The sequence below is a fragment of the Neopsephotus bourkii genome, unplaced genomic scaffold, assembly GCF_033783945.1.
Source record: "Neopsephotus bourkii isolate Nb327-2 ecotype Australia unplaced genomic scaffold, CSIRO-AGI_Nbou_v1 NB_1510, whole genome shotgun sequence".
NCBI classification, from domain to species: Eukaryota; Metazoa; Chordata; class Aves; order Psittaciformes; family Psittacidae; genus Neopsephotus; species Neopsephotus bourkii.
This window is the reverse complement of record NW_026901986.1, coordinates 496,277-511,700: the sequence shown is the minus strand read 5'-3', so window position 1 is coordinate 511,700 and position 15,424 is coordinate 496,277. Positions and strand designations below refer to the sequence as shown.

General features: G+C 46.2%; 1 protein-coding gene across 5 annotated transcripts in view; it reads left to right on the top strand.

The window, feature by feature from the left end:
* The window catches only part of EML4 (EMAP like 4), a 127,602-nt gene that overhangs the window by 24,490 nt on the left and 87,688 nt on the right, over positions 1–15,424 (top strand). For 3 of the 5 annotated variants that reach the window (XM_061369725.1, XM_061369724.1, XM_061369721.1), the window contains exon 1: positions 3,378–3,524. The exons of 1 other annotated variant lie outside the window; for it this stretch is intronic. In XM_061369725.1, coding sequence (XP_061225709.1) covers positions 3,500–3,524 — 25 coding nt within the window. In that variant the 5' untranslated portion in view covers positions 3,378–3,499. Of the gene's footprint in view, positions 1–3,376; positions 3,525–15,424 lie in introns of those variants that run through there. One more of the 5 variants, XM_061369723.1, reaches the window with a different exon arrangement.

Below are 15,424 nucleotides of genomic sequence, written 5' to 3'. Positions count from 1 at the left end.
TGGGATGTTCAGTAAAAAGATGCTCAGGCTGGTGCACTGCAGCACAGCAAAGTGTTGTGACTGGCTTGCCAGAGGATTCTGGTTGAGTTTAAGGGTAACGGGGTTGCTCTGTTCCCAGATGTGTGTTGAGCAATGTGCTGAGATGGCAAAAGCCGTTTGGGAACAGTCAGTTACTTGGTTTGGTTAAGACCAGGCAGGTTAATAAGGACATGCAGAGCAACCTGATAAAGCAGCATGAGGGAGCAACAAGAAGACAAGGACGTGGCACTAAGAGGATTAACTGAGGTTTAGTTAGTGTCTTAATTCGTGAAGGAAGGGGACAGGACAGACATGGGTTTATAGATAAAAAGAGGACCTTGATAGAGAATCTAAATCCAGAATTGGGCAATGCTTCAAGTACGTGGAAGAAAATAGATTTCTCTATCTTGGTGTTCGTCTCCAAGCGATCCAGGAAGAAAAAAGGGGTGGGGGAAGCGTATGAGGCAATGGAAAGGTGTAGGACATGTCCTGTGAACAATGAACACTCAGCACAACTAAATCCAAGGAAAAGGAAATACTCCCACCCACTCTTCTTTCCTTATCCTTTTTCTCACAGAATTAGCATCTCCTTGGGAGGCTGCTGAGGCTGGGAAGTCTCCTGAGGGTTGAGATGACTTAGGCATTTGTGTGAGTGGAAGTAGGAAATGTTACAGTAAATAAGCCGGGCTTAGGAAAGTGCAGAATTCCTGTGATTTGGGGCATGAAGTGCATTTCAGACTTGTTCTGTTGGTTTGGATTGGGTTTTAGCTTTAAATCCCTCCAGATGCCATAAAGGGAGAAGCAGATGCTTGGTGAGCTTCGAAGTCTTTTCCAACCTGGTTGATTCTATGAAAATAAAACCCCCAAACCCTTTGTTTTTATACGTTGCTCAGCTCTTGCTTGGGCAAATCATCAGGAGCTACTTGGCTAAGAACATGAGTGTCTTCCACTGTTAACAAGCTGGCATGAGGCTGCAGTATGAGTAGAGATGTTGTGGGCCCTTAGCTCTGTGGATAGCAATAGAATTAAAGAGAAATGGCTCTGGCTGGGTGGAAACTGAACTGAAGTAATAGTAATAGTGGAAGAGCTTCTAAACATTAGTGACTGCTGCAGCCACGCTGCCTTCACCTGCCCAGTTCCAGCTCCTTCATAGCCGTTGGCATCCCAAGAGAAAAGCTGTGTGAGGAGCTGAGATCTGCCCTGTAGCCCATGAATTCCCATCTTGGGTATGCAGTGAAAAGTCTGAAGCAAAGGCTGGTGCAGTAGAACCAGTCTTGAAGTTCTCCAGTACAGCTCTTGACTTCTTTCTTCTCTTTGTAAAGAGAAATGCTAAGTTGGTTGATGTCCGGTTGGAGCTCCTTGTCACTCCTCGAGATTGCTGGTGTCTCTTACGCAGTTTCAGAATGGGTCTTTTGGCAAGTCGCAGTGGAGAACCATCCAATGTAGTGCAGGTGGTGGCTGGTGGCCATGCCCAGCGATGCTCCAGGAGTTCTGACTATGCAATAACCTTTGCTTTTGATGGGCAGGTTAAATCCTCACCAGTTGCCCTTAGTATGCATCAAATGGAATGAAAGAGGTTTTCAGAGGGGCTTGGAACTTGATAATGCACTTGGCAAGTGTTCCTTTCTCATTCACTGTGTGTTTACAGAGCACGTTTGCAAAGCAGATTCCGTGCCTGCTGCGTTTATACTGGGTTTGTTGGAGTCTGTTTTCACCCAGGTGTGTGTGTGTATGTGTGTAAACCTGCTTGTGCAGATGTGTTCAAGGAGAAACCCCACACCTCAGAGTCTGTCTTTTGGGTGTGAGAAACTCTCTTGGGCATGGGGAGGCCTCCTGCTAAAGTGTTATCTCAGTACGTGTTTCTGAGGCTTGCGAAAGGAAGGTGCTCCACTTCCCTGCTTGGAGGGGGTGGGAAACCACCTTTTATTACTGTTTGCATTGAATTATGGGAGTTAATCATTGCCCATGCGTGTATGTGTGTGGAGGGAGAATGTGCTCTCTGGAGGCAGTAAATCTGACACTGGTTTCTTCATCTGTGTGCTTGTGAAGGTGATTTTCCTGTCTAGGTGCTTTGAAAGCATTTTAAAATGCAGGAGCCACCAGTGAACAGTGTCTTACCAAAACTGCTCTTGTAATGCTTGTTTAGTGTTGTGTGTTCTGAAATAGAACTGTATGTCCTGAAATACAGGTAAACCTACCAAACCACTAGACATGGCGACTCGTACATTTCTCAGAGGCAAAAATAATTACAGTGATTGCATATGGTGTTTCCTTATCAATACTCGTTTTATGGTAACTGAAGGATGAATACACAGGTGAATGAAAAGAAACTACTGTTTTTAAGGCTTTACCTCCCGTATCATGTATTTAACTTCATCAGCAGCTGATGTCAAGAAGAAGTGTAAAGTGCCAGGCAGATGTGGGATGGTCTTCCTCCTTAATAGAACTTGGTTTACATCCTTAAGAAGGATGCTTTGCATCTCTTCTAAAGCACTTGTGTTTGGGTTCTTCTGTACTTTTGCCTATCATGTCTGGTGTTAAAACTGGCTTTTCTTTGCGGTTTCTGTTTGTTTGGGGGGTTTTATGCCTGTTTTGGTCAATAGTAGTAACCTCAATAGTATTTTGGTCTATAGTAATTTATTGCCCTCCTGAAAAAAGTGATTTGTAGGAATGGTTGTACCTTTTGACTTTGTGTTTATTCTTCTTATTATAAATACAACAATGCTTGCAATTAGAGTGCTTTACTGTGTTTAGGGAGTGTATTGATGTCAGTGGCATAGCCTAACGTAAATACAAAAATGCTTCTTTTCCAAATATACATCAGCATTAGAGTTCCTAACATAAAGGAGAGCAAAATCCCTGGTTAATACATTTTTCTTTCTTAAAGTTGTGTTGAAGACACCATATTCTTCTACCAAAATCATTCAAACGAGACGTTTAATTTCATTTTTCTTTGCCAAAGTCACACAAGAACAGATTTGGTTGTAAAGAACGTTAAAAATGAGGCGTAATAGAGCAGAACGTGGAGCTCTGCAATATCAGTTGTGGTTTTGAATGGATCTTTTTGTTTCTCTGTGAGTATGAAAGGCTTGAAATACCGATTTGCTTGGTGTGAACATGAAAACTTTGCTTATGGCTCTTCCTGCCAGTGACCTTGACAGCAGCACGGCTGCGCCTAAGTGCTTCTTGCTGGAACAAAAGCTGGTTCTGTCTAAGGCTTGTTTGAGTTCAGGAAGCTGTGTTTGCTGAAGTCAGGTCTTGGTGACGCAGCTCAGTCAGGTTGCAGCAGCCACACCTCTGCGGAGCAGTTTGGGTGCTCAGTCTCAACCTTTGTTCACAGCTATCTTCCTTCTCCAGCAAAGCATCTGAGCTGCTTTGCTTTCTCCTGCTAAAGGCAGAGCTTCCAAAGAAAAGGCAGCAGCAAGTCCTGTTGAGATCTGCAGTAGCCCTGTGTCAAAGAGGCTGGATGGCAGCAGGATAAATGGATTCTCTTCCTAATCACTGTGGTAAGGATAGGGTTCAGTGTTCGGAAGCGTTGAACGTGGGCTTTGTACGATAGGATTTCATAATGCTTGAAACCGGGAAAACCATGCAGAATGCCATCATTTGGCTCCAACTGCACAGGGATACTGGTTCAAATTAAGTAGGTGCATCCTTAATGTCATAATATGGTTTTCAATGTGGCTCTGGGGCATTGTGTTAACATTTGTCTCTGGTAATGGTGTTTAATGCAAGAATACCTTCCTAATGAGCCATGCTGCTGCAAGTGCTCCCTCTAGGACTGTGTAAAGCTAGTTTCCACTGCTTTATGATGAGGATTTGCTTTTCCGTAATTATGGATTTGTAAGAATCCCGTCAAAATTAATAGCTTTTGGACAGCAATTAGAGTTCTGCAGCATATTTCACCGCTCATGTGCGGGGTTGGTCTCTTTCCCCGTCCTGTTCCTGCTGCGGATACTGACCTCTGTTCCCGTGCTGCACGTGCTCGGGGGAGTGCGCAGACGGGGTTTCTGGTGAGCATGAATTCTCACCGCTATCAGACTGAAGCGAGCGTGTCACTGCAGATCAGCTGTTCTGGCTGCTTTGGGGGAAGCCCAGGGTTCTGAAATCAAGTCCTGAAGGATCAGCATTTCAAAAGCAGACCATCTATTTCTGCTGGGAGCCACCCGCGTTTATGCACACACAAGCACATGTGGCTCTTAACTGTCAAATACCAAAGTTTGGTACTGAGACTTCTGGAGTGTGCTGTTCAGATGCAAACGCTAAAGTAGCTCAAGCCAAGAAGGGCTTTAAGCATCCTTTTGGTAAGCTTGCTGACTGGAGAGGGCTGAAATGGAGAGCTGCGGGCTTGGAGAGCATTCGGTGCATTGTTACTACTCCTCTCCAACCAGATGTGATGCCAGGGCTTGAACCCTTGCTTACAGCAGGGGTAAATAAACCAGTCTTTTTTGCAAACAACTTGTGAAGAGGTGATAGTAGCAGTGTGTGGAGACCGTAGTTTTTCTGTCTCTGTGTTCAGCTATGCCTTGTCTTCGTGCTGATTTACTACCAAATGATGGGGCAGCTGACAAAGACCCTCACTGGACCATGCTGAGTGCAACATGATGTTCATCACCATGGTCCACTGTTGGCGAGTTAAAATGGGAGTGCAGAATTCTCCCTTTACAAAAATAGACATGTTTTCCCTCTAACTTGCCATGAATGCCATGTTTCTCTTTTAATGTTTCTGCTGTCTGACTTGGCTTCTGCCAGGGCTCATCAGCACTACTCCTTCCCTAAGGCCCTGGGAGGAACTGCTGAAGGATATAGGCATATTATGTACGTGGAAAGACTAAACAGCCGTTTCCACTAGGCATGGAGTAGGCAAATGAACTTAGAGTCCCAGGTTTTCTTCACGGGCAGCACTGTCTGACTGGCACATGGTGACCAGATTCAGAAACTGTCTTTTTGAATTTCTTTAAGATTTTAATATCAAGATTTTAATACAGTTACAAAGTATTTAGTGTAATTTGCCACTGGGGGAGGGGGGGACACCCCAAACCATTTCCTTATTGAATGCATTCCCAGGCACTGGTATATGCTCACTTGCCTGCTGCAGTGCAAATAGGGATCCAGTGTGCTCAGAGCTTGTATCTGCCTAGGAGACAGTCTCCAGAGAGACTAACTGCAACTTGAATTCAACTTGCTTGCTGGAACAAGCAGAAGAGGAGGTTTACAACAGCTGCTAGGGAGGAAATAGTTCTTTTGGTTTCCAGGACATTGACTTGACTATTGCCTTCCCCTTGGGCCACAGAGTAAGTGGTGACTGCTAAGGTGATGTGAAAATGGGATGGCAAAAGACTTGGGAAAAGCATGAAATCATCTGCTTGAAGAATGTTTCAATTGAGCATTGGTTTTCTGGCTGCATTTCAATAGCAGTGATACCCATTCGCGTGGCGTGTGACAAGCTCTGAGAAGGGCCTGGGTATGCTGTGGGTGTTTTTTGCCTAGTTAGGAACTATGGAAAATGGAGAGTGTTGCTAATTGAGCACTTCACTTTATTCTGTGCAGAGATGATCTGTTTTACTTGAAGACAGATTTACGTGATCTTCGCAGCCCATAAATCACTCCTGCATTGCCTCCCTGCAAGCCTATTGGCAGTAGAGCACGTTACTCAAAGTGTGCCTGTTTTCAATTAGCTCAAGGAAAATCCTCTAGTCATGGAAAGAACATCCATCTCTATTACCTGCCCTGAGACTTCAACACCCAAATACGTTTGCATGAAGCTTACTCTGCATAAGTAGTGATTAGCGCTGATGATTACATGGGAGAGGGTAGGAAGACTTAACTGCCTCTGAAGTGTTTCTGACCCTGAGGTTCGGAGCTGTGAGCAGTTGTGGGATAGCTCCTAAGAAACAGGGAAGTGCAGCAAAAAGTGGTTTTGGCTTGCTAAGCAGGAAAGGTTTCAGAGGGCATCTGGGGCAGGTCCAATGTGTGCTGGAGCTGGTGGGTCACTGCTGCAGGGTGCCAGGGCACGTCGGGCATCGGGGCAAGGCAAAGCTGTTGCCTTGCTCATCCTAGAATCGCAGAATCCCAGACTGGTTTGGGTTGGAAGGGACCTCAAAGCTCGTCCAGCTCCAACCCACTGCCACAGGCAGGGACACCTTCCACTACAGCAGGTTGCTCCAGGCCCTTCTGTCCAACCTGGCCTTGAGCACTGCCAGGGATGGGGCAGCCACAGCTTCTCTGGGCACCCTGTGCCAGCGCCTCAGCACCCTCACAGGGAAGAGCTTCTGCCTTAGATCTAACCTGAACTTGCCCTGTTTCAGTCTGAACCCATCACCCCTTGTCCTATGGCTGCAGTCCCTGATGAAGAGCCCCTCTCCAGCATCCTTGTAGCCCCCTTCAGACACTGGAATCTGCTCTGGGGTCTCCACGCAGCTTCTCTGCTCCAGGCTGAACAGCCCCAATGTTCTCAGCCTGTCTCTGTATGGGAGGTGCTGCAGTGCCTGAGCATCCTCATGGCCTCCTCTGGGCTTGCTCCAAGAGCTCTATGCCTTAACTTGGTCTTTTCTGGGTGGAAAAGCAGCACTGGTATTTGTTGCTTTTCCTCATTAGCAGCAGTTTTCTGTATACTCTGGGTACAGTCTTCCCCCTGTTATCTCCGGGGTCGGGGAATTGAGAGCTTTTTAGTTTTCTTCTGTGTTTTCTGCACTGCACATAGGCACTGTTGCTTTATGTTTGTTGCTTTGCCCATTTCATTGTGCCGTGGTTCAGCAGCGGTCGGTTGGTCCTTGGAGTTACAGGTGACAGACAGATTGCGTGCGCTCGCACGGTGTTTCTTGCGTAGCTGGTTCCACCTCTCCTGCAGCGTCTTTGTTCTCCTAACTGGAGAAAAGGCAAAGGACACTGCCAGCTTTCACAGAAAGCTGCTTGGCTTCCAAGGGGATTGAAGTAGTTTTCATCTGTGACTTTTCCTGTTGAAACCCAAGTCTGTGTGAACCGGCGTGCTTAGAAATGAACAATGTCTCATTAACATGGGCAAGTCACAATCCCCCTCTGAAGGCAGAATGGGTGATGTTGATTTGTGTGAGGCTGCCAAAGTAAATGTCAGTTGAAGTCTTGTGGCTTGCACTTAGCTGGAACAATATACCTGGCCTTCAAATAAAGGGTTTTTTCACTTCCCGATCCAGGATGAAGCCCTCATTTTATTCTGGTTTGCTGTTAGTGTGAGCAGGTTTCTACAGGCACTGAATTCATGAGCACAACTGTTCTCCATGTTCCCAAAGAAAAAGGCATTTACTTCAGCACGTACGTTTTGGTGTGTAAAACTGAAGACGAGGAGGCTATGACATGTTTAGGAGCATCTTGTCAGCCTGTTATAGCGGGGACTACAGCCTGCTTGAGAGCACGTGGACGTGGGTGGGAATGTGGAGGTGTCTGTTTTGTGAACATAGTGTCTGCAAAGGGAAGATCTCTATAAATACCACTGCGTGTGTTCAGCTTCAGCTCCTGGTGGTGTTACTGTGGGAAGTGCTGAGCATCTAGGAATTTAACTAGTCACCTCTCCACTGTGGCCAAAAGAAGCAGGCCATCTTGTACCATGCCTATACCAGGGAGAAACCTGCTCTGTGGCAGGATTCACTGGGGCTTGCTCAAGCATGCAAAGGACTTCATGCTAAAGAAATACTTGATGTACATATATATACTCTCTAATGGGGATTACTGGCATTTTGGTTAATAGCTCATAAGTTTATGACTTTAAGAGACTGTAGAGATCTTCCTACAGTTTGGGGCTGTTCAAGAAGCTCTGTGTGTAGACGTCTTAGTAAAGGAATGGGCTTCTATTAAAGACTTGGTAGAAGTGGCTGTAACTTATCATAGCCTGGAGTGCTCAAGAGAAAGATGTGTTGTGGCAGATCCCTGCTGAGGGACCTTTATCTGCTGGCATGACTACTGCTCAAGATGCAAAATGTTCTTTACTAAGCTTAAAACCCTGGCTGAGGCTTGAATGTCACATTTGGAGGACCAGCATCTTTCCATTGTAGTTGTAGTTGGAAGGTGAGGATGGCAGAAGGAGAGCCCTGACCGTGATAAGCTGACCTGCACGAATTCATGTACCACGTGAGTAGCTCTCTGCTGTATAACTTAAAGAGAAGGAGGGTTAGGGTTGCCTCAGTCAAAGCAGCCTTTAGGAGCAGATGAGAGAGGTTCTGCTCCTTGTGGAGTCCATGGGAGCTTTGCCCTTGGCCCCTGGGGAGGAGCACAGGTCCAGCACAGACTGCAGTGTGTGCAGCTACAGCTCTGTGCATCTTGCGTACCTTGATGTTTTGTTTCTGCCTGGAGTACTTCCTAAAGGAATGCTTTTGAGGGATGACAGGGCTGTCACCGCAGCCCTAAGTTAAACCTGCTTGCGGCTGGGTGCTGTACTGGGATGTAACATGAAGGGCAGGCAGCGCTTGCACAGTGCTTTGGGTTGCTTTTCAGGAACACACAGTGCTCTGCAAAAAGCTGTTTTATCCCTTGCAGAGAGCAGTTCTTGAGTTTAAACATCCTGTCTCTTCAGGTTGTTTGGATAGAGCTCAGGCGAGCACAAGGAGGAGAACAGAGATGCTTTATGTGTGAGGAAGCGCTCTGTTTAGCACAGTAAAAGGCTGGTATGTGCTGAATACGTAAAAGCAGGAAAACTGCTCTTGTATTCCTGAGGGGCTGATGTATTTAAAAAGGGGGGTAAGGGAATAAAAGGGCAGAGAAAGCATGATGGGTGTCTTCCAGCCATGACTGATGGAATCACTGTTGCTTACATCAGTTGTGCGAAGGAAGTGTTCCTAATGGCTGTCGGGTCATTGGTTCATGGGCCTGGCCAGAAAACCTTCCTGCAGAAAATGATGGAGTTACAAATGTGATGGAATCAGGTGAAACTGAGAGGGTGGATGCTCAGCAAGTTCAGTAACAACACACACACTCCTCTGTTGATACTGTCTCCCAAGGCCAGTGACTGTGGGCTTCCTGCGTCACTTGGCTTTCCAAGGTGGCACATGAGAGCTCCAGCAGAGTTTCCTTCTCTGTTGCTTTTGTTCATCTGTGGGGGCTTTTGTTGGTTTGGTTTGATTTAGGTTTTGGTTTTGCTTTGGCTCTAGTTTTGATGTGGCTTTGTGTGCCAGGAGCCAAGGGATGTGACTGGTTGTGCACGTGGTACCTGTTTGTACACACCAGGCCTGACGGGACTTTTCAGTGAGGTTTGCACCTCTTTGTTTATACATGGCAAAAGTTGAGAAGATGAAGTAATGCTGAAGTGGCTTCATAGACCTGTCCCCTTTAGACCTCCTGTTAGTTATCTTGTTCGTTTTGTGTTTCTTTTATTGACTGTAAAGTCACCATTGAGCAGGGATAACATCATTGTCGGTTATGCAAATCAGTGCCCTTTCCTCCTTTCCTAGTCCATCTTACTGCTTTGGACTCGACAGCAGTCTGTTGCTCCTGCACATCTAAGAGAGCATTTTCCACAGCTTACCGTGGCATTGTTTGTTTAAAACACACCAAGCACACAGCACTGCTCCCTGCACCCCTCACCCCAAATAATTCCATACAATCACAGAACGCTTTGGGTTGGAAGGGACCTTAAAGCTCATCCAGCTCCAACTCCTGCCACGGGCAGGGACCCCTTCCACTGGAGCAGCTTGCTCCAAGCCCCTGCGTCCAACCTGGCCTTGAGCACTGCCAGGGATGGGGCAGCCACAGCTTCTCTGGGCACCCTGTGCCAGCGCCTCAGCACCCTCACAGGGAAGAGCTTCTGCCTTAGATCTAACCTGAACTTGCCCTGTTTCAATTTGAGCCCATCACCCCTTGTCCTGTTGCTGCAGTCCCTGATGAAGAGTTCCTCTCCAGCATCCTTGTAGCCCCCTTCAGACACTGGAAGCTGCTTTGAGGTCAGAAACATTGGTCATCTCGAAACAACTAAGGATGGAGAGCTGGATTCATTTTTAAGTAGGGTGCAGAGATGTTTGCATGTTGAAGGGAACTTACACTCTCATGCTTTCAAGTAAGGGTGAGGCATGCAAAGTAGGGTGTAAACTTGCTACAAAAGGTGTGTATTTGCTCTCTGTTGAAGTCTCAGGCAGATGTCCTTTTTAGGCTGTATCTCTGCCCTACTGAGGCTGTGAAAACAATGTGTGTATGTATATCTTTACGTTTTAATGACTAAAAACACATTAGAGATATTCCTGCAGTTGGCATGTGACGCCAGAGCAGGTAGCCCTGTTTGTGGGATGCCATGCAAACTTGGCAAGGGAACAAGACGTACCGGGAGGCATTTCTGCCCGAATCTAGTAGAGGTGTAGGTTTCGTTGGTCATCCAGAACAGTTAAACAAACCAAGGTTTTGCCACTAAAATGGGGTGCACGTTCACCTTGCAACACATCGAGTGTGCGTGCCGCTTTGCGCTGGGGTAAGCGTTTCCATCGCGAGGCCTTTCATTGCAGTTTGAAACCAAACCCTAAACAAATAGTCCCTTTTTCTTCTAGCACCAAGGTTTTTAGCAGGGGAGAGCTTGTCGAAGCACTTAGTGCATACCTTGTCATGGAAATTGTGGGAGAATGTGAACAGAACAGAAATAGCCCCAGCGTTTATCTGATAGTTCCACAAAAAGTAAATATTGAGATTTGTTTCTCTTCTTGTAATGGGCTATTAAAGTACAGCTGTGTTGGGAGTGGAGGGCTGAAGGGGACCATTCCCCCCCAGCAGTCATGTAAAAGCAGGAAAGGTTCAGTCTAGATGGGCTTGTTGCTCCCTGTCTCCATGTGCTCAAGCAGATTTAAAGCCTTAATAAAAAGACTAAGAGTGAATAAACTGTGCTGCGCCCCAGGAGGCAGCAGGAAAGATCAGAGGCATTTTTCCTACATCCCTGTTAGAGCAGGGAATGTACTACATTTAAATGAGTAGCCGAGGGAGGGAACACATCCTACCTAAACTGCAGAAATGGGGCCCAAGAAGGCCTCGCTCCCACAGCACTACAAATAGGAGTAAGGTGCTGAAGTCTTTCTATCCGGAGTAATGCCTCTTGCGCTGGGGCAGAGGAATGCCTCTTGCGCTGGGGCAGAGGGAGACCTTCCACTCCTGAGCCAGGCTGTGTGTTGCTGGAGTTTAAACTGCTGTCGTATAGTCTGTGATGTGTCGGTGAACCTGCCTTGAGCTGCCTCTTAGGAAGCCTGTCAGGCTGAAGCCTCAAAGCCAGAGCTCTTGGGTTGCCTTGGTCCTCATGTGTCTGAGTCTGCTTGAAGCAGGTTTTGATCCTTGCCTGCCCCATCCATTTGACAGGCGCTCCCACCCTCTGCTCTAAGCCTTCCTTTGCTGTGAGCTCCAGCCTGCTTTACACAAGACTGTATCTACAGAGCTGCGTTGCTTTAATTGCTAGGCTACAGCATCACAAGTGCCTTAGGTGCCCTTACAGGTTTTTTCTACCCTGAGCCTTCTGAGTAGCCACAACTAGATACACAAAATTGCAAATAGTGGCTTGCCAGCACTGTGTAATAGATTGATTCTGGTTTTCTACTGAAAATACCTTTTCTGCATGTGTAGAACTATTGCAAATCATTGCTAGCACACAGCGGTTGAAAGGGCTAATAGGATCCTGTGGCCTTCTGATGTTCTGATAGATCCCTTCTCCCCTTCATCTCCTGTGAATGGGTTCCAGGTCATAGCACAAGTCTATGTCCATAATGGTCCTTATCCACTGCTTTGTTCATCTGTGGAATGTTATAGGTCTCTGCCTTAAATATTATCCATGAGACCCCACATGGGCTCTTGTTTTAACTCTGGATTAAGTTCATTGTATTATCCTTTTCTGAGGAATAAACTAGCCAGGTAGAATCAGATTTGCCTTGTCTTCATTTCACCGTTCAGTTACATTTCCTTAATTTCTTTTGTCTGCATCTTGTATTGTCAAGGTCATGCTTATGTGCTCTTAGCACCGAGATAGCTTTTCCTTCTCTCCCAAGCTACTTCCTTTCCCCCTCCCTCTTGTAATGATTTTGGGTGTCTCTTTGGTTCTGTGTGCCAATTATTTCAGTGTTGTGGGCTGGAGATTATCCAGATCCCTGCATTCCTTTATTGTAAATGGTCTCATTTTGCTTCCACACTGCATGTGGTTATAAACATTATCCTACGCTCATCTTCAGTGCAGCACTTTATTCTCTACTGAAACCGTGCCTGCTTACGTTTTCCTACGCAACCTCTTAAACCCAGCGTGTAGTGTTCTCCCTCTTCTGTGGCAGGATGCTCCAGTGCTGCCATTGTCATCTCCATGTGGAAAAGGATTCATCAAGCAAGAGAAATGTGTGCCTGAATTACTTTGTGTGTGTGTGTTTAAAGGAAACCCCCTTTTCTGCAGGAGATTATTGCTCTGGGAGCAGAGGCTGGGTGGGAGAGCTGAAATCACTGGAAACACGTTTAGAGGGGAAATAGGGGCAGGTTTTTAGCTGCTGCACAAGCAATGGGGCTGTCTGAGCCCAAGGAGTTGTGTGGGATTTTTCCCAGCCATGATCCCTTTACCTTTAGTTGCAATTTTAGGATATGTGAAGGTTTAGGAATGGGAAGGGGTATAAAATGTCTGACTACACCAGTGATTGACTCTGGCTCTTCTAATAGTAGAGGGAAAGCGTTAGCATCTTGCGATGCCTGGCAGGGTTTGATTATAGTTGAAAGACCCAGTTATGATTTATGTTGTTTAGGTTTTGATGAGGAGGAAGAGGAAGTGGGGCACATCCTGTCTAACGACTGCTTGTGATGCTCTATGATGTGTATTTGCTGCGTGTGCAGTGATACTGTTCAGATGAGGATGAAAACGTTCTGTATTGTCAACTGTTGAGGTTTCTTCCTTGTGTTGCCCGTGCTAGTGGACAGTTCAAGGCTTGATTCTTCTCTGTAGACCTTTGTAGTCCATCAGCCTCAGGCATCTTGCTGCTGCTGTGCAATAGGGATGTGTTTTCAATGTTAATGCCAGCACACCCAGTGAAGGATGCTGAGCGGGTCAGAAGGGGCAGGGTGAGATAAGGTCTTTGTAGAGCTTTCCAGGGGTGTCATGTAGTGATTGTACCAGAAAAGGGATCTCTGACAGTTTTGAACCCCAGACCAACTCGTTTATAAACACCATTTTATTTTCTCACTTAACACAGAATTTCCTTCCTCTCCTTAGTGATCAATGAGCAGATGGAGCACCCTTAAAACTCAGCTGCATTCTGCAGTAAGCACTCCCCTCCCTACCTTGGTTCTAGGTTTGTCCTTTACGAGCTGCTCTGTGGGGCCAGGTAGGCTTTGTAGGTCACAGACGCATGCATACACACGTAGATATGCAATGTGGACTTGCTCCTTTAAACTGTATTTGGTGTTAAGTTGCTCCAGAGCTGTGGTGGTTTAAGATTGTACCAAGCACAGCACGTTGCTCACTGTTGGTGTTGGTCAGTGAGGGTGCCTGTAACTGCAATGGGGGAATAAAATACATTCTGTGTCTTAAACAGTATGTGTTAATTACATATATTCATATATAGTGTTCTTAGAGTAGCCACATTATATACATATGTATAATATATATATAATTTATACATACTAGTGTTCTTAGAATAGCCACATTTCAAAGGCCACTTTTATTTGTCTTCTATGTAGATGGGATATTGTTTGCTCCTATCACTAAGGGACCTGCTTCACCCCATAAGCAGGTTATTTTTAAGAAGACTGCACGTTGAGATCCAAGGATTGTTAGAACTGAGTTCCACTCTGTCAAGAAAGGGTGTCTTCAGGCTGTATTCCAGTCTTACTTGAATGGGGAACGCTGCTAGTTGCTACTTGTCGGGTTCATTTTTGTCATGGTCCTTTTGGGGAATGAAGTCAAGTGTAACTTGTAAATCTCTTCTCTCTGCCTGTCCTCTTGATGCTCGGAGGGGGCTGGAGTTGTATGTTTGTGTGCATTTGTTTGGATGTGTATGTTTGGAGGAGTCCTGCACAAAGGGTGTGTGTTTCCAAGCAGAAATAGTCCTAAGAAAAGCAAATTGAGAAGTTAAAGAAACATCCTTTCATAATACACTTGAGCACCTCTTCCAGCATAATAGGAGCCTTTGGGCAGTTCCTACCATCAACAACTTGTGCTTTAAATGGGTAAGAAAAGCAAAATCAGGCTAAAAGGAAATACTTAAAGGCAATTCAAGTACTTTGGCCCTCTGCTCTCCCCTCACTGGCAGCTTCCCCTATACACAGTTTCCTGGTTGGTGCTTAGTGTCAAACTTGCCCGTTTCACATCTCTGTTCCCAGAGCTATGGAGTTACCACCTTTGTGCACGTGGACAAAGAGGAGCAGGCTGGTCCAGCACTGTCATTTTAAGCAGTCCCTGGAGGCAACTGGAAACAGATCCTTTGTGCAGTGCTGCTGGGAGGTTGTGGTCTCTCCTCCCATCTCCTGCTCCTAGGAGGTCATCATTGCTGTGGAGAGGCTGGGGCTGGTGTGGGTCACATGTCTCGGAGCTGGAAGTAGCTCTTGTATTCACTAGGAAGGCATTGCAGGCAGGGATTCACCTTGGGAAAGGCCTTGTTCAGTGCGACGTTTGGGAAAGAAAGCACTGGCTGAAGCGGAGAAATCCATCGCCTCATGAGGAGAGAGCCTGGGAGGGTTTTGGGGTGATCCGTGTTCATGTGGCTTGTGTTGTGTTTAACTGGTGTAGCTGGAATGCTGTTCTCCTGATGTCCCTCTGAGTTGTTGGATATGGCTAATAAGCTCCTGCTTTGGTAGATTTTGCAGTGGACTGGAAATGTGACTGTTTCCTTAATATGGAAAAATGACGAGTTGGTTTTCACTCATATACTTTACTGCTTAGTTTTCATGATCTACAAATGAATTCTACATTGAAATGGGCCCAAATGCCAGCATGCATATAGGAGAATGAATAGGAGCAAAAAATACCCAGTCCTGTCTGGCTTCAGCGGAGACCTGAGGCATTTGGCACTGCTGATTCCCATGTGTGGATGTGCTGTCAATGGTGGGAATAGTCCTGCAATGTCAGCAATGCCGAGAGCAGGGAATGTGGTTGGATTTTAGGAGTTGTGTTAAGAAAGGCAAACTCATTATTCTTCCTTGTCAGTCGCGTGTTTTGAAATTCCTTTGGGAATGTACCTGTCTGTATACAGCCTCGTGCAAAGCCTTTGACACTCTTCTGCACAACACCCTTGTCTCTAAACTGGACAGGCATGGATCTGACACATGGACCACTCAGTGGATGAGGAATTGGCTGTGTGGTTGTACTCCAAGAGTCACGGTCAATGGCTCAGTGACCAAGTGGAGATGAGTGGCAGGGTCAGCACGCACTGGAACAGCCAGTGTAACCCATGGAAATCAGAGGCTTTGTTCACTTTTGCTGTGAATGCTCAAGTAAGAGAAGAGAAGG